Consider the following 25,926-nt stretch of genomic DNA (forward strand, 5'->3'; position numbering starts at 1 on the left):
TTGTAAAACTACTTTAGACCCTGCCCTGGAAAAACTGGAAAAGCAGATTAATTCATTTAGCAGACTATCTGTGGCATCAGGGACATTTGCTTTCTTACCAGTGCACTCACTTAGAATGAGTCACTGTGATTTTCTCTTCCAGGCACCAGAATTGGGAAGCAGTAATCACAGAATTGCTCCTGGGCCATCTCTATTGTGACTGTTTAAAAATCCCCAACAAAATAATCTGGCCTGAGGAACTGTTTCTTATATAAGATTTGGCTGTAGATTTGACCTAAGTAGATTTTATAGCATTTATAGTTATGCTACTAATAGCAAACCCAGATACTTGACAAAATCCCAGTTCTCACAGGACAGAATGTGTTAACCTAGTGGCCTGCTAGGATTAAATGAAAACATCTGTTTGGCTGTTTTTCACTGTAGTGAGATTAGAAGTAAAAACAGATATGAACCCATGATCCATGTTTTCCTTTCTTGTTAAATAAAAATGTTATTAAACATTTCTAAAACATTTCTCATTTTACCCACAGTTTAAGAACTATGAATATTAAGAATCAGGAAGAGGTGAAATTCACTTTCCATTATAAAGCTATTTATGATCTAGAAGCATGCTGGTTGTTTAAATTTTTACAGAGGTGAATCAGAATTCCATCATTTGAAAATTAAGAGACATGAAGAGATATCTTCAAGAGCTGACGCAGTTTGAATCTGGTGGTCAGGGCCTGTTTAAAGTCTCTCAGTGACGCTGTCCCATTGGATTCAAGAATGGATGCAATTCATACAGGAATGACCTACTATAAAATTTACTTAGGCATAAGGCATGCTTGCATCTCTAGCCACATTTGATCTAAAGTAATTTCAGGGTTTCATCGTAACCAGAACATTGAGTCTACCTTGTCTTTCTTCATTTCTTCATTCATCTGCTAACCTAAACCTATGATGTATATCTTTAGGAGACCCAAAGCATCTCTTCCATTTTTCTGATAGGACTACATTGGCTGATGAGGAATAGATTATTTGTGTCTATGGTAGAGACATTCATGGGACAGGAGATTTTGGAAGTTTTTTTAGTTGCATATCCAACTAGAGTACAAGATGATTTGTTTTCCATAAATGGACATTGTATACAGACAGACCAGCTGCTGACATCTGAGCTGCTAACTGGACTCTCTTTTTGGTTTCTTGAAGTGTTATATTATTGTAGAAACTTACAGGCACAATGCACAGTGAAAGAGCAGTTTTCTGTCCCTTGTAGTTTAATTTTCCTTGTTATTTCCTTTTGCTGGAGTCAACAGGGAAATATTTGTCTATTTGTATGTGATTATTATTGAGGATATGTGATACCTATGTACATTAACAAGACTCAAGGAGTTGTTGACAGCACTCTACAACACTCTTGTATAGTGTATTAACATTTCTTGTTTCTGTGGGACAGAGTGAAGGGCATGCAGTTCTCTCTGTACAGCCATAATATCCACACCATGCTTGGGAGGGAGGTGGGTGTGTGACCTACACATTTGAAGGAGGATTTCCCATTGCCAGTGCTGTCATGTGAGCATCCACAGTACAGACCAACAGCATACCCTGAGAGATGCCTCGAAGCAGTATGTTCTCTTTCTGGGTTCTGAGAACAGTCTGTTGCAAGCTCAGTTAATTTTCTCATAAAATGTCAGGAAAACTCTCATTGAAGTGAGGGAAGAGGAAAAGTTTGCTATTTGCTTCTCATCTGGCCATGAAAGGGAGCACTGAGGTTTTGCAGATGCACAAAGGTTTATTGGGAGTCAGTGGAAGGGTCAACAGAAGGAGTGGTTGTCCCTTGATAAGAGAGCATTTTGGGATGATCTTTTTCTTATAACTGTTGTATTTCTTTCTTTTCCTACTTTCCCTTGCAGAATGAAGTTTTGCTTTGCTGTATGAGAGAACCAATGTGATTACCTGGAAGGGCAAAATCTGCAACATATAACTTGAGGCTGGCATATCATGTTTCAGTGTTCTGAATTCAGTTCTCATTGCTCAAACTTCCCCTCAAACTGATAAAGAGTTTGGTTTTGAAAATAAATTTAACTTTATATGGGCTGAATATAAGGTCAATGCTCTGAAGATTTCTCTCTGGAGCTACAAATCCAGAAATTAACAATTTCCTAATAGGAATTCTTATTCTTCTAAAATCTTAATTGATGCAATTGAAACTAAAATTTAAAAAGCACAGGAATTCCTGAACTTTGTGAATGAATATCAAGAGCTGGTAATTGCTATTCTATATTTCCAAAAAGATTTTAAAGAGCTTCCTTACATATTTGTTAATATTCTTTGCACTGTGACAGTCCAGGTAGTGGCATGATTTCTGACTTTCTATTTTGTGTTTAGGGGGAGCGAGGACCACCTGGACCACCTGGACCCCATGGAGCAAAAGGTGACAAAGGTGGCAAAGGTGAAGCTGTAAGTACAATTTTAATTCTGTACTTTGTCTTCAACAAAAACAAACAAACAAAAACAAAACAACAAAAAAACCCAAACACCAAAATAATACAAACAAAACAAAAAGAAAAAAAAAAAGAAAAAAAACCCTAAACCAAACACACCACCAGCACCAAAAATTACTGTGTGATAACGTAATATTTAGTTCCTTAGATCTAGTTACTTAACTAAGGGCAGTTAATGATCCTTTAGCTAATTTAAATGGTTCATGGATTTTTTTGAAGCCCTTTCCTAGATATAGCACCAGTTGTACAAGCAGTGGGAACTGGATATAAATGGTTCTCATTTGATTGTCATAAAAGGGATGCCATGTAATTCCATAAAAATCTTTATGGCTGTTCACATCTGTTTAAAAATAATCACTGCTTTGAATTATTTTTTCTCCCTCCCTTTTCTTTACTCTTCTCTGAACAAGATTTCTAATACCATCTGCTTGGCCAAATTTTGCAGTTTCAGTTCCGTGGATTTTCAGCTGTTTTTCATATGGACAGTTAAATCCTCTTATTTGAAGATTTTCCACCTCTTGCTTTTCTGATGTTTGGTTTCAGAGGGAATCAATACCCAAGGGTTCCAGCAGGCACATTCCATTACAAGGACATATCATCCTAAATTTCAGTCACCCCAAACCCCACAGGCATGTTTGACCAGCCTCTCTCTTTTGCACTAGAAAATGGAATTACTGTTGCTGTCCTTCAACGACCACATGTCAAACTTCCACTAGCACTATTTGCTTTATGGGTCTAATCCAGCTTTATTTCATACTACAACCCTGCAAGCACTCCCAAATGCACTGAGGTGGGACATGAGAGCTTCCAAATTCCTACTCAGCTCCAATTTTCTAAAATTCAAACTGATGCTGAGAAGATCCTTTGCGATTGGAATTATTACATAAGGCATGCACTCAGAATTCCTGGTGTAATGCCACGTACCTGACACATTTCATGTTGTGTAATGTGCAAAGGTTCTGTTGTGCTGTCTCATAGTAACATCTTTCCCCTGCCATTCCATGTGTCAGGAGCTGGAAAGACCAACTTAATAAAGCACTGTCAGATGTGTCATGACAAGATTTATGTGGCTGAGTAGGTAGCAGGATGGGTCAAAGCCATCTGCCCTAAGAATGCTGAAAGGAAGCCTGGGAATGCCTCCAACAGTATGAAAGGCAGCTGTAGGGGCAGATGAATTGAGCAGGGAGTTCAGGAGAGCCAACTACCAAACACAAATACACACAAGTGTGTTAGGGTCACCTAACCCCTACATTAAGATGGGTTAACTCTGGTATTTCAGTTGCCTAATGCTTGCAGCATATGGATCATGGAGCAGTGTCTGCTTTCTCACTGTTTTCTCTGAGCTGACAGCAGTGTTCTTAAGTCAAGAATTGTACTTTTTTCCACCAATCTGAGTCTTTTTAGGTTTCCACGTGGGACTGAGGATGGCTGTTGCTCAGTACATATCAGAAACGTGAAGAAATTCCCTTCCTTGTTGAAGAACACAAGTACCTTAGGACAACTACTGACATGCCTTATTCCTCTGCTGTACCAGGGACCTCCAGGACAAGCAGGACCTGAAGGACCTGAAGGACCAAAAGGTGTGGGAGATGCTGGACCAAAGGTATTTGTCTAATAGTAGACCAATACACCTGACTTGTAAACAAGGTAGACATCTTCCAAAAAATGCATTGGATAAGAATGACAAACATATGACAAAATTTTGCATTTTCATCTCCCACTTTTCATTTCTGTTTAGGAGAGAAGCTTGTGATAGATTTTTCTGATGTGACAGAAACTAGTTCTCACTTTATCCTCAGACTGGATGCAAATCTGCAGGTTTTCCATGCATCCAAAGCCCAGGATGTTTCTAGATGCTGGTGGAAGTCAGGATCCAACACAATCACAGTATTGCCTAATAATTATGCCCTTCCTTTCTCTGGCAGAAGTGTGGGCGATGATGCCGAAAATTGAGTTAAGGCTTGCATGGAACAACTGAGATACCTTTTAAGTTGGATTCCTAAGAGAAGAGTATAAACCTTTATCTAAAAGTAGTATTTGTCTAGAGGCAAAACTGACAAAAAACCCGAACAAACAAAAAAACTGATAAAGGAATTAGAAGTACAACACTGAAAAACTTCCAAGGTTTTTCATAAAACACAGTATAGCTAAAGTCTTATGAAACTATAAGCAGTATGTAGCTCACCTAAAAAATCACATAGTAATTGTTATGTTCTAAAAAGTCAGAAATAGAGACTTAAGACTAGAATCATACAGCCAATTAGTTTAAAATATCACAGAGTGGTTTTATTAATGATTTCCCCATTGCATATGTCAAATAAGAAACAGGCCTGTTGCAGGAGGAAGCAAAAGAAATATTGCCCAAACAAGTCCTTTCCCAAAAAGAAAGAACTTTCAGCTTCAGTTCTCCGAACAGGAGAATTCACATTTAAAATAAACTGCAATAACCTCTCAAAAACATCCACAATAAAGGAAAAATTGAAGGACAGTCATTCTTAGAATGACTTGTTTTAGAATTACTGTGGAATGGTCCCAATGGTATTGAGATATGGGAAACCAGGCTCTATGCTTCTATTCTGAATTGCTGCCTATCAATACAAAGCATTTCACATCAAGTAATGCAAGAACTAAAGGTTGACGTTCAGACCAGATGAACTTAAAATTCTCTTCCAGCCTTCGTGATTCTATGGTTCTGTAGTATAAGAGTTTCCACTTTTGGCTCTAAGTAAAACATCATTGCCAGTTGAGAGTTGTTCATATGCCTTTACAAAGACATCAAATCCTTGTTTGTTGGTCCTTTCTCCACTCATGAACAGCATAAAACTATCACCATTCTTCAAGATTGTGTGGAGTGAGTTATATTCATGGTGCTAGTAAAGGGAGTTTATTGGTAGCATCTTTTTGTGAGGGGATATGATATGTATTGTGTTAGTGGAAATTATCAATTAATAATAAATTTGGCAAAAGGCCAGATTTGACTAAGCCAAGGTGAAACAGCCAAAACCAGGATGTGAGGTTCTAATAATTTCATTTTATTTAATTTTACTAATATTACAATGGAATATCTAGGGATAGATTCTCTTATCCTTATTTTAGGCAAAGCCAAACTGATAAATAGTTCTCACTATTCTTGTGTTTCCTGACAATTCCAGCTCAGATCAGAGTTTCTATATAAATTAGAAGTATCTTATTTCCATTGAGTCATCTCCATTGTCACAAAAATTGTCAGAATTAGGTAGTTTGAATATAAGATCCAAGTTGTTGAAAAACAGAACCCTGCAGAATAGCTTTCTTTGCAAGTAACACAACAAAATTATGGAAAATCATGCTTACACCAAATTTTGTATGAGAAGTTTTCATGGATCTACATGTTTTATTTGCGGTAATCTGATATTATCCACCAAACCTGCCTTCTCCAAGTAATGCTTATCTAACATTCTATGAGGATAATAAAAAATTCAAGAGTTAAAAACATCTGGTAAAAAAATTAATTTGCATTTTTTACTTTAAAAAGGTAGGCTTCATTTTGATGATGCCCCTAGATTGGTATGTTAGTCATGCTGAATGAAATGTTTGTTGCTTTATGCAGAGTGAGCAGCTGTAGCTTTTGCAGTGTATGAGTGGTGCCCCAAAGCAAGCATTATCTAACAAGATATAATAAGATATATTACTTCTCTTTATCCACACCAGACATGGTAAAGGGTGCACTAGAAAAAAAAGAAACAAAATATATAAACATCTCTTCTCATTCCCTGATTTTTTGCTTCTGTTTTGCCTTTATTACATTCTGATTTTTTAATCTTTGCATAACATCTTGGTAGCAAAGGTGACACAAGGAAAAAGAATTCACTTGAATTGCCAGAATTCCCCCAGAACTTAGTTTATAAAATGGAAAAGATTCTGGTTTCTTGAAATGAAATGTAAATGCATTGGCTATCTGTTATACTTCCCCTCCCCTCTCCCCAAAAAAAGGAAGGTAAGAACAGTGACAATCTCTGCATATAAAAACCCAAACATTTATTTGATAAAAGAGGCTCATAAATTTACACACTAGTTAATTTGAAATTCCTTTGAGGATCATTATATAGGAATGTTCCACTCATCTGAATCAAAGCTCTGTTCTCTCTGTTTTCAGAAATGGCTCACATATGTGCACACTGCTACACAGGAATTTTATGTATCAGAGGTCAAATTCACATGAAAACAAAACTGGAACATGTGGGATGCATTCAGTCCTGGCAGAACCCTATTTTCTGTAGCATTAAAACAGAAGCACATAATGTCAGAATATAATAAAAATTTGATTTAAAAGCACTGTTGCCAACTAGGAGGTGAGTTACAGACATTCAAGAGCAAGAGCCACTAGACATAAAGCAAGTAACTGGATAGCAGAAAGATTATTAAAATCCTTAGCACAGTCCCTAGTGTATGAACATTTGGGCTGGATCCAGTTGCAATATAAACAACTTTTGCAGCTTGGGGTTTGCCTATTTGAACTAAAATGTGGAAAGTAAAGATGTAATACCTTTTTTAATAATATGTTGTTCTAACAAATACTGTTATATCCATTAACTCTCACTAAAGAGAGTATTGCTGTGTCTGCTGTATATTTCAGTATCAAATACACATACTTCATGGTAAATGAGGTATATATATTGGGAAATCCAAGATTTACTTTTCAGTTGACCATTAGGTCATTTAATGTTTTTTTTTTTTTCTTGAATAAAAGGTACAGAATTGACATTGGAATCCCACACTTTGCCATGTCTTGACTCAGCTTTTTATGTCTTGCTTCAGTGTTGTTTTTCTAGTTCACTGTTTTGCTGATGGTGTCAAGCTTGTCTACAAGCACAATACAGGAAATAAATTAGACCTCATCAAAGAATAGTATTAATCGTTTTTGAAATGAATTCCCTAAAGGACAGTTTAGCATGACACCTTAGGAAAAAGAACTGCTCCACTTCACAACTCATAAAGCAAAATAAAAGTCTTTTTCCAAGAAATACAGAAACTGTGAGGATTACTATAAAGCTCTACAAAAGAGCTTTTCAATGAGACATCTGGTATTAACTAAGCATGTGAGGCTAAAATTCAATCCTTCACCTGCAACGACCCTATGGAAGGCCGTGTTACCCATGGGAGGAAAAGGCAGATGACTTCAGGTCACCCTTAGGCTGTTTTTGGTCAGGGCTGGTCCAAGAGCAGGTTGTAGATGTACTGGGCCATAAGGAATCACTTATGTTTGGCAATCTCCCATTCAGTTTTCATCTCAGCAGCTCACAGGCTGTTTCACAGGCCACAGCATTCCAGGATCTCCTTTAAAAGTACCTTTTAATGCCATATCTATATCTCTTAACTCTGGCATCTCTGGCAGATTTCAGAGGGAGGCTTGGACAGGGAAAGCTTTGGCTGCTCTGCACAGCTTGTGCTCATGAGGAGTTGTTCTACAAACAGCTTAAGATTGTATTGGGGTTGTGACATTGAGAACAAATAAATATATGTTTGATAATAGAAGGTACTAGATAGGAAGATGGGTACATTGCCAATATCTTGGCTCTTTGCACTGGCAAGGAAGGTCTGATACAAAAGCCTTAGATCATCTGAAGGAAAGATTTCCTCCCAACTGAACATGGCATTTAGTTTTACCCAATCACTCTGACAGCAATTTAAAGCTAAGAGCATCCATATACCATGCCTATGTCCTGACTCAAACTGGCCAGTCTCCAGTGCTTTGGATGTAACAGGACATTAAATTCAAAAGCTAAATGTTACATCAGGAAGGAGACCATTATAAACTTAGTCTAAGCCTTGGCCTTTGTAATCAGTTTCCACCTCTCCACATCTCTCAAACCTGAGCATAGTTTGGGCCCTAGTATGTTTGCATAACTAGCACATATGTTGAGAGCATGAGAGTATCATAGCCATAGATTAAAAGACACAGATTGATGTTGTACTAGAGATAGAACCTTGGGAATTTCACTAAAATGTCACTGTAATGACTGTACACATTCTTCCCCAGAATGTAAAGAAAATCAGTAGAAGCTTCTCTTTGGTTTTTTCCTTTTTAATCTCTTCGATATGTTGTTTCATTTCATCTACCCCAACTCAGTGACATTTGTGATCTGTGATGTAATTTTACACCTCTGTCCTAGATCAAATGCTCCCTCTGCAGGCACAGCTCTTTCTACAGCTTTTCCAAGTGCAAAAATTAGTACAATTAAGAGTTTTTATAATGATTTCTTTTTAATTTTATCTAGAAATATGACTTCCTCTGCTCTGTTTTTAATGTATTGAATGATGAACAGCTTCTCAGTACATTTCTTTATTTGCACTTACCTGCACAGGAATAGGTTTAGGAATGTCAAACCAAATACAGTTCAGAATATTCTGCATCTCTAACTTATCAGTTATAAACTTCTTTCTTTTCAGGGAATGGATGGGACTTTTCTAGTAATCATGTGCTGAATGTGTGCCTATTCCCTCATTTGTACAATCATGGTCTGAGGAAAACAAAACTGCCGTGTCTGTCCCTGGGCATTCCCTATCACTAATGTCCCCTGAGTCCCCATCTCCTCTGCTGGGTTTGTCTGCAGCACGAGGGGCAGCACCAGGCTCTGTTACATTCATTTTCCCCTGACCAGACAGCTGCTGCCTTTCCTCTGCCTGATGGTTAAGGCAGGAGTCCCCTCTGGGTTTTCTTTGTTCTTCAGTAAAATTAAAAATTGAATGTGTCTCCAAGAACTAACCTCCAGCTACCACCAAATCTGTTGGAAATTAATATGGTCAAGGCCTGTACATTCCTGATCAATTTGGCTGAAATCAATCAATGAGTTCAAAATATACTGGAAGGAAAAAAGAAAACCAACACAGACAAGCAGAAGCACAGGCACAGTATATGACTTAAGCCTTACTTCCTTGAAATTAAGGTAAATGTATGTACATTAAGGCTTTTTTTAAAAACTGGGTGCTGTTCCTTTTATTCATCTACATTGATGCTATTAAATTTCATTTAGTTTTCATAAATGCCTACATTTGAATGTTCTGGAAATTAAATGTCTCTAGTGTCAGAACAAGCATAGTATCAGTTAAAGAGCATCATGATCACAGTTCCACTAGTAAGCTCTGTGTCCATCCTGGCAAGCCCCTGCAAAATGTGATGGGAAAACAGTGGTGCTTTCAAATAGGTTTGCCTTTTTTTTAACCTTTTTTTTTTCTTTTTGTATCTGATAAGCCTGCAAAGTAGAAATGTAGAATCCTGACTGCTGGTGATTTTGATCACTTGGATGTTTGGTCACATGGAAATAATGTTCTTCACCTAGAGCTTAAATGATGTGGGTGCCTGTATTTTGGGCTTGTTTTTTTTTTTCTTTCTTTCTTAATACTGATCTATAAAGAAGCTGTTTATTTATGTAGTATTTGTTTGGCTTGGGTTTTAAACTCAGTAGTTTGCCTGCTTTGTAATGAAAGATGTACCATTTACAAGGTGATGACTGACATTTCTGTGACTGCTTTCAGGGAGACCCTGGAATTAGAGGCCCTCCGGGACCGGTGGGGCCTGCCGGAATTGGAAGCATGGGTCCCAAGGTTGGTGTGATGCCCTGCTGAAATTTTTTGTGCTCTTTTGTGATGCTGGTGCCCAGACCCTGATCTCTCACATGCCAAACCATCCTCATCAGTTATTGATTTGCATTGGTGCAGCTCAGGAGAAATCAAGCCTGTAAAGATGGTCACTAACCATACGCTTCTACCAACTGGATTAGAAAGAATACTAGTGGGATGAAAATTGCATTTGCAGCTAAACTTTATGAGATTACATCTGGAGATTGAACAGAGATATCAGGCTGGTAAATTAACTAAATGATGCATTTCTTCTGCTTGTATCTATCCTCTTTCCAAGATATTATTTTGTGCTGGAAAATACATTAAATGTGAATTTTATGTTTGCAATTTTTGCTCACTCAGCTTTAATCCAATTGATTTTGTTACTAAAACCATTAGGAAAGAAATATGAAAAAAAAAAAAAAGTTAATCCTATAAACAACCAGTATGCAACATCTGGGCAATTTTTTCTCCCTCCACTAAAGTGATTTATAATTACAAAAAGACATACTGATATGAAAAGAAATTCAGTACTTGCATGTATTTCTTTATTACAGATTTATCCATCAATTATTTTTACAAAGTCAATGAGGAGAAACAATGTGCATATTTCTCCACTTTCTGCTAGTTTAAAGATAGATACACTTTTGTAACTTTTTGCATAATAGCAGACAGTAACAGAACCCTCCAATGCCATTTTGTATAAACTAGTATCTGAATGAAGAAACATTGCTGTTACCAACTCCAGATACGCAATAAAGGACAGGGCATGAGTACTTTTCCAGGTTGTGTCTGATTTTCCCTTGCTTTCTGAAAGCTGCAACAATTTCAGTACCTTGGTAAATTGTACTGACACAGCTAGTTTGAAAAGAGTTAGTTTGGACTGAGTTTCAAAATCCTACAACTCTGTGACACTATGTACTCTTTCCACAAAGCCTTTGAGAATGAAAAATGTGGTCTCTGTGGGGAAACAATATTTTGTTTTCAAGTGTGAGGATCTATATGTAGTCTCACTGCTATGAGGAGAGGCTGAGAGAACTGGGATTGTTCAGCCTGGCAAAGAGAAGGCTTTGTGGTTGAGATGACCCACCCATTATATGTATATATAAACGGTATTTTTTCACAAGAGATTTTGTGAAAACTGATGACAATTTTTTTTTGTCTGGAGAGATGATAATGATGACTTTTCAAACATCACTAATATCGAGAAATTAAATATTTAGAACTATAAGTTTGTATTTCATGATGACCAAGTTTTCTTGTATTTCTGCCTAAATATTCCACATATACAAAATCTAGGTAATATACATACCACTGAATAATTTCTGCTTACTGTTCTGGAGCACAGTGATTATTTATTTTAAGACAGTAACCAAAAGTTCAACCTGAGCTTAACAGAAACTTTTATAAAGCTTGATCAAATTGAAAACTTCTTCAATTAAATTTGAAATTTTAAAAAAGGAAAATCATTTTGATGAAAGTCTTGATGTAATCAAAAGGCTATTCTTCACTTTATCACTTTGAAACATTAGATTAGCCTGTCTGCAAACACAAGGGCTCTACCTGACTGACTGTATTGATACAAATCAGCATGTGCTGCTTTGGCTTTTCTCTCATCCCTGCCCATTTATTTTCTGAATGACTGGTGCTCCTACAGACTGTGGCATCATAGAGGCTTGGCATATGCCCATAGTGCTCAGGAACTAGCTAAAATGCCTGGCAGATTTACTTACACTGAGTAAATCTGGTCCTTTGCGCCTCTGCTGTTGTGCCTCCCTTTTGTAATTGCACAGAGCTGTTCTGTAAACATGGTTTCTGTTGTCTTCTGTGCAGGGAAAAATGAGGAAAATATCACTCTGTGTCATGAGTAAATTTTATTCTTTAATCATTTTCAGGTTAATTGTTCCTTTGCTTTCCTGAGAATTTGCCAAGGATAATTACTAAGGGCCACAGTGAGAAACCATAAACCAAAGAAGAATCAGAACTAGAGTCTTTGACATGGTTTTAGTTTTTTTGCTTGCAGTGACTTTGGGATTATTTCCACAGTGTTACCTGCAGTTTACCTCCTAATCCTTCTTTTTTTGCCTCACTGACTGTTATAGGGTGTTATGGGACGGAACGGCTTGCCTGGTCCTCCTGGCCCCCCTGGCATCAGCATACAAGGAGACAAGGTAATCTAGGTTAATGTGATATCTGTTCAGAACATAAAACTGCTTCTTAAAGAGATTCATTGTATTCTTTCAATTTTTGCCACTAGATCAGTGAACTCCTGCAAATATTAGTTTTATACTTAGTTTTCATATTCATAAGATATGCAATATTTACTTTATTTGCTACATTTTCAGTATTGTTTGCACCCAATTGCTCTCCTATTGTTCTTGTCATTAAAAAGACATTTAGCCTGGAGGAAAAAAAAGTCTTATCTCTGCCACATCTTATTGATTTACTTAGAACTGTAGTTTCCTCTGGGCTAGCACTTGTGCTTCCTCCTTGTACTTGTAAAAGGCAGTAACAGAGATCTACTGTGGCAAAATAAGTTAAACCAGACATGTAGGAATATAAATGAAAATAGACAGTCTCCCATATACTCTTAATTGGGTTTTTACTCATCCAGTTCCAGTCACAACTTCTCCCCTTAAAAGGGGAAACACAAACATGACAACATATTCTGAGCATTCAGTTGTTAAATTGCCGTGTCATATACGTGTGGAAAAACGTATTAAAACTGGAGGCTCCAGTGGAGAACAACCCACGTTTCTCCTGTTTTCCTTAAATCGGTGTGTTTAAAATTGAGCATATGATTGAATATTTCCCAGGATCAAGAGTATTGCGCTCAAGTCTCCAGCTCTAAGTGGTCAACCACCAGTGATTCAGTAAAAGGGGCAGTGTTCTAGTTTGGTTAGAAAAGGTGCCTCTCCATACTGTGATTTTGGCTGCAGATACTAAAACCGTCAGGGAATTCACTGGCAAACAGGTCTTCACTGGAAAACAGTGACATTCTGAAACAAACAAACAAATTTATGAAAATGCATATTGTTTGCAAAATGATGGAGGGAGAATCTTTTTTTGGTCCATTGTGGCATTATTTCATACAAACCTTACCAGAAAAGCACAGATTCCTTCAGAATTTATGTTATTCAGGACTTACTTTGATTACGTCTTCAATGTCTTCCATTTTTATATTTGTGTTCCATCATTTCCGGTTTTATTCTGCAGAGGGCTCTTCCTTTTCTTTCACTGAGGTCTTTCATAGCATAAAAACATACTCTATTATGTTTTTTCTTTTTTCCTTATTGTATAACTCCCTTTTATGGGTTCTGACTTATCCTTTTCCCAGACTTTCTTAGACAGAGATCTCTACATGGTTTAGACCTTTGTTTCTGATCTGTTTGCAATTTGGGTCTCTAATAATTGTTATCAGTAATCACAAAGCTAATACGAATTTTAATGGGAGGGTACAAAAACCTCCTTATTTTCTTTTCTCTTCTTCCTTTGTTTGCTGAATCTCCACAAGCTCTTTGCTCTATTATTGTGAAAACCAGGAAAAATTTTGCCATCTCTGTATCACTTTATGGTGCAGGAAAACTCTTTCCTGTCTGCCTTTAATAACAATTTCTGCTGTGTTTCCAGAATCTAATATTTGGGATATATATTTGTTAATTCCATGCGTGTGTGAGGTTAATTATAAAAGCACAATTGTCATTCTGGACAAAAATATTTCAGCAATCAAATGCATCTGATGATACATTTAAAAATGTACAGATTTCACAATATTTTTCTGTTCCTGTTCTGTTCCTATCAGGATTACCCAAAATATGTTCAGTGTGCACATATACACCTCTCTCTCTCTCTCTCTCTCTCTCTCTCCTTGTTTCTGTCTCTCTCTATATATTTAGATACACACAGATGTATATCTGGATGTTATATTGGCACTGCTATGAATAAGTATCTAAAGTGTGTTTTACTAGTGTGGAGAACTCAGTTGCATTATGGAAGCTTTCCAGTGGAAGAACACAGTTCACAGACACACTGTTAAAGGCATGTTCCTAATGCCAGGATGTGGAATTTAGGGATGTTGGAAAGTAATGTGTCCTGACTATGAAATGTCTTTGGGTTTGAAAACAAAACTGTAGTGATATGGTGGATCAAACTCAGCTGCTTTGTTTCTGTAGCATTCCATGAATTGTGTGGGTACAATTGGTCTTGCCATTTCTATTTTCTTCCTTTAACAATTGCTTTCTAAAATTATGATTATTTTTATGTAATTCTTAGGAACTTATTTCTGAGCAACTTTTAAACTGTCTTGCTCTGGTAATGCCAGTTTCCTCCACACATTAATAATTATTGCTCTTCTGTCTGTCTATTTTTTCCTTCTACCTCTTCCCATATCAAACTTCATTCTTTTTGGCCACTTTTCATCAGATTGAAGCTACTCTACTCCTGCACTTGAGCTATCAATATCACTCCAAATATTTTTTTATATATAAAGAGGGATCTTGGTCTGCATATGGTAAGAATGGAATGCTAAAAATGAGTTGGTTTTGCAGTTACTTTATGTTGACAGCTATATTCACAGATCTTTTTTTGTGCTTGGTTCCCTTTCAAAACCACAGTCTAGACATTCTCAGATCTACACTCAGTTCATTTTGGTAATACTGGTAGTCAAGTTTGAATTTAATTATGTACATGGATTGAACTGTCAAAGCTATAAATATTTTCAAATTAATACAGCACATTTATTGGGTTTTGCTAAATATTATGGATTTACTGTTATGGAATCTATGATAAACCCTTCTAATGTTGATTGATACTTATTGCATAAGTAGAAGAAGCAGGATTTGGTTCTGCAGTTGATGTTTGAAAGGATGAAACTCATATGTGTGCTTGTGAGAAGTGTCAGCTATGTGGGTATGAATTTACTTAGAACAGTAGGTCTCATTCAGTTTTCACTGCCTGAACACCATCCTAACAATGTCAAATGGGCAGTAACAAATGGCAGCAATAAATCTACCATTTTGTTGGGTCTGACATTTATTACTAGTGAGGGGCCACTGGAATACACAGCATATCCTGATTTTGGTTCATATGTATGTGCTCTGCAGACCTGCAGAGGTGTTAAGCAGGAAGCTGTGTGATGATCTGAGTGGGAAGGAGAGTCTGTCCCAGTGCTGAGCAGCAAGCCTTGAACAGCAAGAAACAAACTGCCACACTGTTTCACTGTGTTTAAAAGCCATTTGCATTATTACCTTAATGAGGGCTCCAAGAAGCACAAAAAAACCATCCTGCTAAAAAGTGACTTAAAGGAAATTAGATTAAATAGCCATTGTGAGTTCCTAAGACAGTGCAAAATAAATTTCCTTGTCCATCCCATCACCTTCGGAATATTTCCTATTTACAGGAAATGCCCCTAGTGGGGCATTTTCAGTCTCCAGCATCTACATAATAGTGTCTGAATTGCTGCTGCTGTAAGAAACTGGGGAGAGAGGAAGTTCTGCTTATGGAGGCAAGAGGTTACTGATTAGCAGGGCAGGGATAGGTAGCCCTGGTGGCAAGCAGAGCATTTAATTCCCCAAGCTGGGGCTAGTGGACCAGGGGATACAAACAGGGCAAGGCTGTGAAAGCAGTGCTCCAGTGGAGATGTGATGGTGGAGTGCCTTGGATACCTTTCCTAGCATGGGGCAGGATCACACTGCACCCATGTGCAAGCAGAAGCTGTCATCTCAGCAGGATCTCAGTCAGATCTGGAATTTGGACCGGGAAAACCATCCATGGACATTTCTTGTACACTGTGTCTTCAAGCAGCTGCATCTCATTACCTAACTCCTGGTAAATTCCCAACTCATGGAAGCCAGGAGCCCTCAGTACAAGGAAGAGAAGGTTGGCTCAGGTGTGCAGTGTGCAGCTGTTTCTTTGCCTGCAGAAATCCATAAAACCCAATCCAGCGCAGCAGGAATAGTCAGTGATCAGTTCTGCTGCACCTCAGGTGAAGGCTGGATAAAGTTAGAAACGCTTTTGTATTTCTCTGTCCATTATGAGCAATATGACCCCTTTAGATGCGTTTGTGAGCACCAATACAAGCATTAGAAAAAGATGCTTTAGTGGGACAGTTAGAGCTCTTGACTGAAAAATGAAACCAACTAACCCTGTGCTTGCACCTCATAGTTAGGTTTGATACACATGGTAGCTGCTCCTGATCTCACTGACATTCTCTGGGGCTGGTTTTGGTATCTGCATCGGGCACTGCTGTTATGTGAATTATGTATGTAATGTGAAATTTGGTGAAGCATTTATGTACCAGGAAATATAATCACTTCTAGTTGTGTTTAAAATGCATACAACAGTTGATCTGTAAAAAATATTTGTGTTATCCTATTAAATAAAGCAAGAAAGTGGCTGGAAGCCAGAAGCTATGAAGAATTTTCTGTATGTATATAACAGCTGTGTTTTATAACATTATGTGCCCACACTGGTAGCATATGCATCAGGGCATGTGTAGCAATCCTTATGAACTATTTTGAGCTTTGTAACTGGACTGATACTATCTTTTGAAGTACCAGCAGAAAGGTGTTCTGCTTTCCACACTGTGAGGAGTAGAGATGTCGCCTTGTTTATTTAAGATCAGGAAAAAAAGTCTGCCCTGGAGAGGTCATGAGTGTCTATTTCTAGAGAAATTTTGGTTTGGACCTCATGTTACTGCTTGTAGATGGGATGAATAACTATCTGAGCCTCTGAAAGGTTACTTTTGTCTTTGATCTCTTTCAGTGGAATGACAAATTTTCATTTAATTAATCAGGAATAAATTCTTCACAATATATTTTATAAGGTTCTCATATGTGTTCTGAATCATAGCCAGTTGCTTTTTTCACCATCCTTAGACCACTTTTTTCTTGAAAATTGTGTGCTTCATCCCATAGTACAAATATCTGGCCTTCTCTATGATGCAGAGTGTTCTAAATTGAATAGAGACAACATAGATTTTACATTAATGTTTAGTTAAACTTAAGTTTCATATTCTGTTCAGGGAGAAAAAGGAAATAAAGGTTTTCCTGGACCAAAGGGATCAGTAGGAACTGGCCTTCCTGGACAAAAGGTAAATCCTAGGTTTGCAGTAAAGGAAAAAAAGGGGGTTTTCTTCCTTTATTGGTTATTTGGTGTGACAGGGCTTTGAAGAGAAACAGAAGACAGATACATTACCTTATGTAGCTAGCAAGGTAAGTACCCACTGCTCATTGTCAGCCTTGAAGTCCATGAAAGTCCTAATTGTCATTAAGGATAAGATTACAAAATAGAATCTAGAATGAGGTCATACCTGTTAGCAGGAGAATAATTCTAAGTTATTAAAACTATGTATTCAGTTATTTTTATATTCTTCAGGTATTACAAAATGTCCTTTTATTTGTCAGCTTTGACAAAGAAAGGAATTTCTTTATGATTAGTGTCATTTAAGGGCTTTGTTTTATTTGACTTGTTTTTTTCTACGATGATTGAAACCCAAGATTGAATCTTTCCTTACTGAATAACTTCCCAGTTTTTACAAAAACTGTGAGAATTTCCTACACTTAGCTATTCACATCTAACAGCTTGGGAGTTTTTATGTGAATATCAAGCTCTTTCATGCAGATTCAAATTTCTGCCTCCTAGTTCTATTTCCACTCACATTCCAAATGCCACATACAATAATAATAACTAGCAATATTTTCACTGATCTTCATATTCGTCTTGTATGTTGACTAATCTTTCTGATCCAATGTAAATATCTCCAAATATGCACTTTTCTGTTTGCTATTACTATAGCAGACTTGTCACACATGAAAAGGGTTTGTTTAGTTTAGCAGGAATTTTGTATATGTACCAAAAAGATCAGGATTTAGTATATTTAAGTGTGAGAAAGTAGCAACTCCACCACAGTCAGCAAACCATATTTACTTTCCCATTATTATTAATGCTAACATTAATCTCGTGGATGTTAGATTCAATTCATGGACAGGTAATGGAAAGTAATATCCTTTGCTGGATATTATGATTTTGTGAAATAGAGTAAGAACTCTCTTCCAAGACCTTACTTAGTTGAAACTGGTTTCTTAATGCTGTGGAGGAGCTATTTACAATTTTCAGATTTACACCAGTTTGAATAATACCAGAATCAGACTGAGAAAGTCAAAAGGGTACTTTAAAACTGGTACCAATCCCCACAGTGAAGGCTATAACACAGGAGTTAACTGTGATTCCATTGACTAGGTAATAATGAGGAATAATATCCAAATGGACAATAATCTAGATAAAGTAATAAGCTTTAACATTACAAGTGAAATGTAAGCTGGTTAGTAATTTCTGGAGAGAAGTAAAAAAACTGTCCAGCATAATCATCTTCTAGAAAAAAATGTCTCATTTAGAACCTGAATCTTATTTAAAATATCTTATATCTGCATTATGTGAAAACAATCCCATAATGTTGAACCCTCTCACTTTTTGGAAGTCAAAAAGTCTTGTCAATTGTGGGGAAAAGTGCAAAATTGCTTCTAGATGTGAAACTTATTTTCCAGTGGATTTAACAGACCAAGCATGCCTCTTCGTTTGTCCTTTGAAAGCTCACAGGTTTTCATTTGGCTTTTATGCAGAGCTGGTGTGAGTTTCAGCACAGTGGCTGGTCTGAGGCAGTTATATTTCTTCTTAAGTCTAAATTAGCACAGGTCCAGTATAAACATTGTTTTAGAGTTCAAGAAAATCAAAGAACATAAAATACTATATATTCTTGACATTTGCTTACAGATGTCTTTACTCCCCCTCTGGAACAAAGGTAATTTTTCATAGAAATTTCTTAAAGGTGTTTTTACTGCCCATTTTGCTTTCTCTGAGAGCCTGCTTTCAGATATTCTCCTTATAATACATACAAGAGAAAACATTAATAGAAATCCAAAAGAGCCAGAAAATATATCTTCAAAGCTCAGTGAACCTTACTTTCAGCTCTGACAATCAACAAAACTGGAGGTATGGCTGTATCTAATACAGTTGTTTTTAATTAGGGAGACTATGGAGATAAAGGTGATCCAGGGAGCAAAGGTGCCAAAGGAGAGATTGGAGACCCAGGACCTCCAGGACCAAAGGTAAAACACATCTTAATGTTACTTAAATTTACACAGTAGAAACTAGAAAAATTTGGCTTTTGTTACTTATCTCACTCTACATGTTTTCAGGGAGTTGGGGGAAGAAAAGGTGAACCTGGACTTTCGGTAAGTAGGTAAATAAATTATTTGAAGGAAATAGTCGTTTATCTGGGGAAAATATTTAAAGGTTATGTGATCTTACACAAGGCTGTTTATGAGATATTTCATTGCCTGCATTTTTGTAAATAAATAAATATTTCAACATTCTTAACACTAGAACACACAACATATTAATACTCTTTTTCAGAGAGAAGATGTTATCAGACTTATCAATGAAATATGTGGTAAGCATTCCAGTATGGAAAAAATGTAATTCTGATAAAACACTGTGAATTTATATTGACTGAGTGGATTTTTCCTCTGCGTGTTTTTGTATCAGTATAACACCGATATGAAAACAATGCTCACTATGTTACCAGAGCTATACCTAAAATAATTCAGTCCAGCTCTGTTTCTGTGATCAGTACCAGTAACTAGAAATTAATTAATTAACTGAGTTTTATCTGACTGTAAATCTGATGTCTGAGTTCACTTCATTTTTTGAAAGTGGTTTCTCATAAAATATCTGAAATTGTTGTTCTTCTAGGTTGTGGTATCAAATGTAGAGTAACACCACTGGAACTAGTATTTGTCATTGACAGTTCAGAAAGCGTTGGACCAGATAACTTCAATATCATCAAAACCTTCATGAAAACATTCATTGACAAGGTTTCGGCCAACCACGCTACAACCCGCATTGGCATTATCAACTTCAGCCACAGAGTGGACCTGGTGTCTTCTCTGAAGAAATACACAAGCAAAGAGTTCCTGAAATCAGCTGTTGACAGGATGCCCTACCTAGGAGAAGGCACATACACAGCTTCTGCTATCCAAGAAGCCATCCACTTATTCCAGGCAGCACGCCCGGCAGTGAGGAAGGTGGCTGTTGTGATCATGGATGGACAGGCGGACACTCGAGACAAAGTACGACTGGATACTGCAGTGAGAGAGGCCCATGCTGCAAATATTGAGATATTTGTCATTGGGATTGTACAGAGGACTGATCCTCACTATGATGATTTCCTGAAAGAAATGCAGCTCATTGCAACAGACCCTGATGAAGAACATGTTTACCAGATAGACGACTTCATGACGCTCTCAGGTGAAAGAAAGTATTTCAGTAAGAGGAAACTGGAAATAAGCATGTGAGGGAGTCTGGCCTCTCCCATGGCCTGGCAAGGCAGCCTGCTGAGTGGCAGCTTTTATTTCTCTTTTGCATAAAACTTGCTCTTGTTTTGGATTATCTTTGGCCAAATGAAACCTTTGCCAAATTTTTACCTCTTGCAGAAACAATGAACCACAATGAAAGTCAGTTTTCTAACCCAGGTCTTCTTTGGGATACTCCTCTTTTGTGAGAGATTGTATCAGCCTTCCTACACAGTCCTTTTGTGCTTGGCCATAGTTTCATCCTACAGAGATTGAGATTTCCTTCCTTGAACTCTCTCTCTCTTTCTTGGAATCCTTCTGCTCTCTCTTACAAGCACTCTTTCTTTTTTTGTTTTTGGGTTGTTTTTTTGGTTTTTGTTTTTTGGGTTTTTTTCTGGAAGCCATAAGGAAACCTATGCTTTCACCCTGATTCCAAGGAAAAAATGTTGGAGCCACAAACAAGGGAATGGGACATGATAGACATGGTATATTTCAATGTCTGTGGCTTGAAAGAAATCTGTGGCTATGTGTCAAATCAGGAGAAAATCCAGAGGAAATCTATAATGACCCATTAAAAAAAAAGCTACATTGATCTAGACTAGCTGTAGACCAGCCTATAATTTTCCTGAGCATATATTTATTTTGCTATGCTGAGATTGTGAATGAAGTTAAGCCTGGATTGAAGTCATTAAGAAAAATCTAAGCTAAGGTCTGGTTCCCACTGGGATTAAATTTAAGACTTTGACTCAGACTCCAGCATTCAACATAAAAATATTCCCAGTCCCTGGTGTTTTTTGTTTTTAGAAATCAGTAGAAAACTGTTGCCCAGTTCTTCTTTTTCTTTCTTACATGTAAACACTTTCTTTCCTTCCCCCTCATTTTTTGACTGTTTTTTTTTCTTCTCTGCTATGACTTCTACTTCCTAGAGGGACTTGGTATTTTTATCTGTTTCTTCTTAAAAGAACAACATGGCACTAAAATAAAATAATTCAGAGACTGTGTTACTTTATTACTTATCATTTGCATTTTGACATAACTACAGAGGGTGGTCTTTCACAAGTCATTGTGATTAAAGGTTTAGGGCTAATACTGCACTAAAAGCTTGTTCTGAATCATTGTGACTTTATTACCTTTTAAAATTGCATTATTTCATTAATCTTTTCAGCTCTGGAAAATAAACTGGTCACAAAAATTTGTGATAACGAGTCTGCAGTGTACACCAGAAAATACAATATTTTATCTCCATCTCCAAGTCTGGGATCTGAAACTGCCAGGGAAGATGCTAATAGCCAGTTACCTAAAATGACTTCAGAGATTGATATGCTTCCTACAGAAGGAATTATCTACCCAGTGAGTAAAGAAGGAACAGTTGTCAAATGTTTTTAAAATATGTCTTTATTTGAATTCCAATATTTTACCATCTTTATGTCATCATTCGCCTTTTAATATGCAAATAACATGTTGTATTTTAACTAGACCAAAATGTTTGAAAAAACTTTTAAAGTTAGAGTGAACTTATTTGTTGAGAACAAACGTTTACAAAAGAAATAGGGCAATACTGCCTCTCAGTTGTAGGAAATGCTAACACTCCTCACATTTTTTGTAGGTCTTATTCATCTTAGAAGTGAGTTAAAACTCCTACATTTCTCTTGTGGCAGCTGCACAGTGGATAAGACACTTCTTCCTGTGCAAGCTGATTGTTAGTACAATGCTTCTTGTCGTGGTCACACACTTTCCAGGTTGCTCCCAGCTGTATTTCCAAGTTATTAAGCCTTTGGTGTTGTTTCACTTTGCACATTGGGCTGTACTTCCAGGACTGCCTATTTGTTACTCTTCGTTCTCCAGCTTTAAGTTTCTCCTGACCTGCACCGAGTTCTGCCCTCCAAAGTAGTGCTGCTGCACAGACAGACAGGACAGGGGGAGCTGTAATGCAATTGATAATATTTTCTGCAGGTGTGTATCACCTCAGCTTCCTTATTAGGTCTCTGGTATTTTACAGCCACTCTTGGAGCACTGGATTGGGATATTTCTCAGCTCTTAAGGATATTTGCATTGCTTTGCCTAAAATAGTCAATGATAAAAATTTTAAGCTTTACAAAATGGGCTTTGCTTGCCCTTATAACCAGATGGATAAACTGGTTGAAATATATGATGTACAAACCTCTGTAGCTGCATGGAATGAATATAGCAGACCATGATATGGGTATTCAAATATTAATTGAATGCAAATTAGAGATAATTAAATCTTACTATAGAGGAGCCAATGGATTATCCACTATTAATCCTTGTAGTATTGTTTATATAATATCATAGATAATTAAATAGTTCACTTTCAAAATCTAGGTTAATTTCCAAGAATGAGAGCTCATTAGGTAGGTGTAATCGATTTAGATTTTGGGCTTATAATACACCTTGACAGATCTGTGAGACACCGAGGGTCAGTTTTGACATTCTTTATTATTAAGAAAAATAAATGTAAACCTAGATAGATGCTGATTTTGTAAAACATATGATAAGAATCAGAAAGGATTCTTAGGTAGGTTCTTAGATATATCAGATAGGATTAGATGCTCACACACTTCTGGCTGGCTGTTGTTATGGTTAAATCTTCAAACTGTTGAATTACTATCATAAATAAACACAGTCTTTTTGTAGACCTAGAGAAGAAATGCAAAATTCAAAGGACTGGGATGAATTGTCTGTACCTTTACATTTCACCTAGACTGAGTTCCAATCACTCTAAAGAGTTTTCCTTAACTGACTTTTTCACTGGTGGCTTGTAAATGGGAAGATATTGAATATTGTCAAATTCCTTTCTGTTCTCAGTAGGTAATCAATGTCTGATTAAGGTCATTATTTGTACTATACTGTACTAGGGATCTTGCAAATCTTGTTGAATATACTAAAATATTAGCCAAATCTTTGTATAGCAGCTGCAATTTGAAGAGCAAGATTGACTGCTTAACACTTCTATCAAGGTAAATTCTAAAATTCTAATGATTAACCACTGGCTGTTAGCCAGAAATGAGGCAGATTGGTGATGTCAGATCATGCTCAATGAGTGTACTAGATGTTAAGCAGCAGTGACTTACCTAAAAATTCCCCACATTTTTATTTTATTTGCATTGCAGACTAAGTAGTGACTGTAATTTAGCTTAAATGGAATGTATACAACTTAGTGGCTAAATCAAAGGCATTACATTGCCTTTTCATTATGCCCTCATTGTCAGAAAATTATGGCCCCATACTGAGTAATCACAGTAACCAACCTGCTGTTAATAGTATTTTTTCACACATTGCTTAGCAAAAGTTTCCTGCATCTTTTTTTTTTTTTTTTTGTTTTTTTTTGTTTTTTTTTTTTTTTTGTCATAGCATATATGCCTAGACAGAATTTTAAGATTTTGACTCCTTTTGCAGCCTAGTACATCTCAATCCGGGTACACTGAGCCTCTGCCATCTGCTCAGGACCCCACTGTGACCACCTCTACTCACAGAGAATCAATGCTTCCCCCAGTGTCTAACATGTCTGAAATCAGACCCCTGGGTCCACCTGTCAATCCTTTCTTTGGTGGAACTGCTGCTGAAGATCACCAGACACAGGGAGTGACAGCCCAAAAAAGTGAGTAATAAAAACTGTCTGCAGCTAATGGGTAGCAAGTCTGTACCAAAAAAAACCTATGAGCAAACCCCACACCCTCTTCCAATATAATTTAGATTTTCTTACTTTTTGTATTTCTGGGTGCTCTGTCTACAGACATCACACACAGTCAGAGCTAGATTTTCAGAATCAGGTACCTGAGTATACCCCTGTGTACCAACTGCTTGCTTAGGTATTTAAATAGCAGCTTGATTCTTGCATCAGGATTTAGGCAGTCTTGTTTCCAACTGATCCAGTATTTTTTTAGGCCTATTCATAAGTCATTAATGGAGATGGAATTTGGCCAGACACTACAAGAAAGAAATTTTAAAAAAGGATGCTTTTCTTAGCAAAGGAGGCACTTCTAAGGTAACATAACTTATTCCCGGAATGCAAGCTAACTTTTACTGATGCACTTTCAGATCCAAGGTGCTTGGAACCTATGAAACCAGGGGATTGTTGGGACTACGTGATGAAATGGTATTATGACAAGAATGGCAATTCTTGTGCCCAGTTCTGGTATGGAGGTTGTAATGGTACCAACAATAGATTTGAAACAGAAAAAGAATGTCAAGAAACCTGTGTTGACTGATGAACATGTAAGTTGTCTCCTTCGGGTTCTCCCTCAATCATCTCTTTTCCCCCTCATGTTTTATTTTACATTAATCAAAATTCAGTTTTCCTTTTCAACTCACAGCCTATGCAGTCAGTATCACAAGGTCCTTCTGCTTTCTTGCAGTCACTCCTTTTCTTTACTACTTTACTACTGCTACTTAACTACTTTAGAGGAACACTATATTGTCACAAACTCCAACTTCATCACCTCCCTATTTACAGCATTCTCTAGATCACTTATTGAGTAGGACAGACCATGGCATCCATTCTTCAGTGACATCTCTCCACTGACTCTTTATCCCATTTTTTTGTTTTATTCTTTTCACAACTTACAAGACTGTCCTTCTCAAATCAGTATAACTTTCCTTTGGGCAGGGACCTTATATTTTGGAAATCAAGTTAAACTTGTAGTGCATAACTGCTTTTACAAAAGCCATATAACTCATCCCAAATAACTTGCATTAAATACTCTATTTCAACTTTCAGTATAGGAAAATTTTATTGAAGTGCAGATTGTGTCTTTCAAAACTTTCCAGGAAAATTAAACAACTTCTTATTTATTCTAGAAATTACTTCTGTTGGGAACTTTTGAAGCTGGAAGTTCATATGTACTGAGGAAGAACTGACTGAGAAGAATCCAAAATGATTGAAATTAATACTGCTGTGCTTTATTGGTTCCTCTAGTAAGGTCTGCACATTAACCAGATTCCTGTATAATTCCTGTTAACTGCAACACCATAGCAATAACTTGCAATCACACATACACACAGACAGGGAGATACCTTTCTCCCCCAATTTTACAGTAACTTGATACTACTGCACATGGCAATAGTGAGATTGTATTTTTAGGATTAAAATGTCAAAAGTGTTTACACTTCGTTTTTAATGACCAAGGTCTCTTAGTCTCATAGAAGAGTAAAATATGCTCTAGTTTTAAAAAATAGTAATTCCTAAATTAGCAGTCTTAATACAGCATTTAGAGAGATAAATAAATATTTCCATTGATTAGAGTTCTTCTTTGGAATGTAAATAACACAGCTTTGGTTAATCAGAGAGGAGTTTTGTCCATTATTAAAGCACACTTGGATTGACATCAATATCATAGTTTCAATTGTCAAGGTTGGACTTCTATTTAGAATTACATGAAAAACAGGGTTCTTCATGTCCTTTAGACTAGTCAGTATGTTTAAATTTCTCAGGATCTCAGAGATTAAAAAAAAAACCAAAGAATTATTTCACTCTA

The 25,926-nt window shown here is 36.8% G+C and overlaps 1 protein-coding gene across 1 annotated transcript in view; it reads left to right on the forward strand.

Moving 5' to 3' along the window:
- The window catches only part of COL28A1 (collagen type XXVIII alpha 1 chain), a 65,824-nt gene extending 40,622 nt beyond the window's left edge, over positions 1 to 25,202 (forward strand). The window contains exons 23-34 of the mRNA XM_063391833.1: positions 2,368 to 2,439; positions 4,018 to 4,086; positions 9,999 to 10,067; positions 12,185 to 12,253; positions 17,104 to 17,172; positions 19,106 to 19,186; positions 19,277 to 19,312; positions 19,494 to 19,530; positions 19,833 to 20,387; positions 21,597 to 21,781; positions 23,849 to 24,050; positions 24,491 to 25,202. Coding sequence (XP_063247903.1) covers positions 2,368 to 2,439; positions 4,018 to 4,086; positions 9,999 to 10,067; positions 12,185 to 12,253; positions 17,104 to 17,172; positions 19,106 to 19,186; positions 19,277 to 19,312; positions 19,494 to 19,530; positions 19,833 to 20,387; positions 21,597 to 21,781; positions 23,849 to 24,050; positions 24,491 to 24,660 — 1,614 coding nt within the window. The 3' untranslated portion in view covers positions 24,661 to 25,202. The remainder of the gene's footprint in view (positions 1 to 2,367; positions 2,440 to 4,017; positions 4,087 to 9,998; positions 10,068 to 12,184; positions 12,254 to 17,103; positions 17,173 to 19,105; positions 19,187 to 19,276; positions 19,313 to 19,493; positions 19,531 to 19,832; positions 20,388 to 21,596; positions 21,782 to 23,848; positions 24,051 to 24,490) is intronic.
- Positions 25,203 to 25,926: the final 724 nt, after the last annotated feature.

The sequence above is a fragment of the Prinia subflava genome, chromosome 1 (assembly GCF_021018805.1).
Source record: "Prinia subflava isolate CZ2003 ecotype Zambia chromosome 1, Cam_Psub_1.2, whole genome shotgun sequence".
Lineage (NCBI taxonomy): Eukaryota > Metazoa > Chordata > Aves > Passeriformes > Cisticolidae > Prinia > Prinia subflava.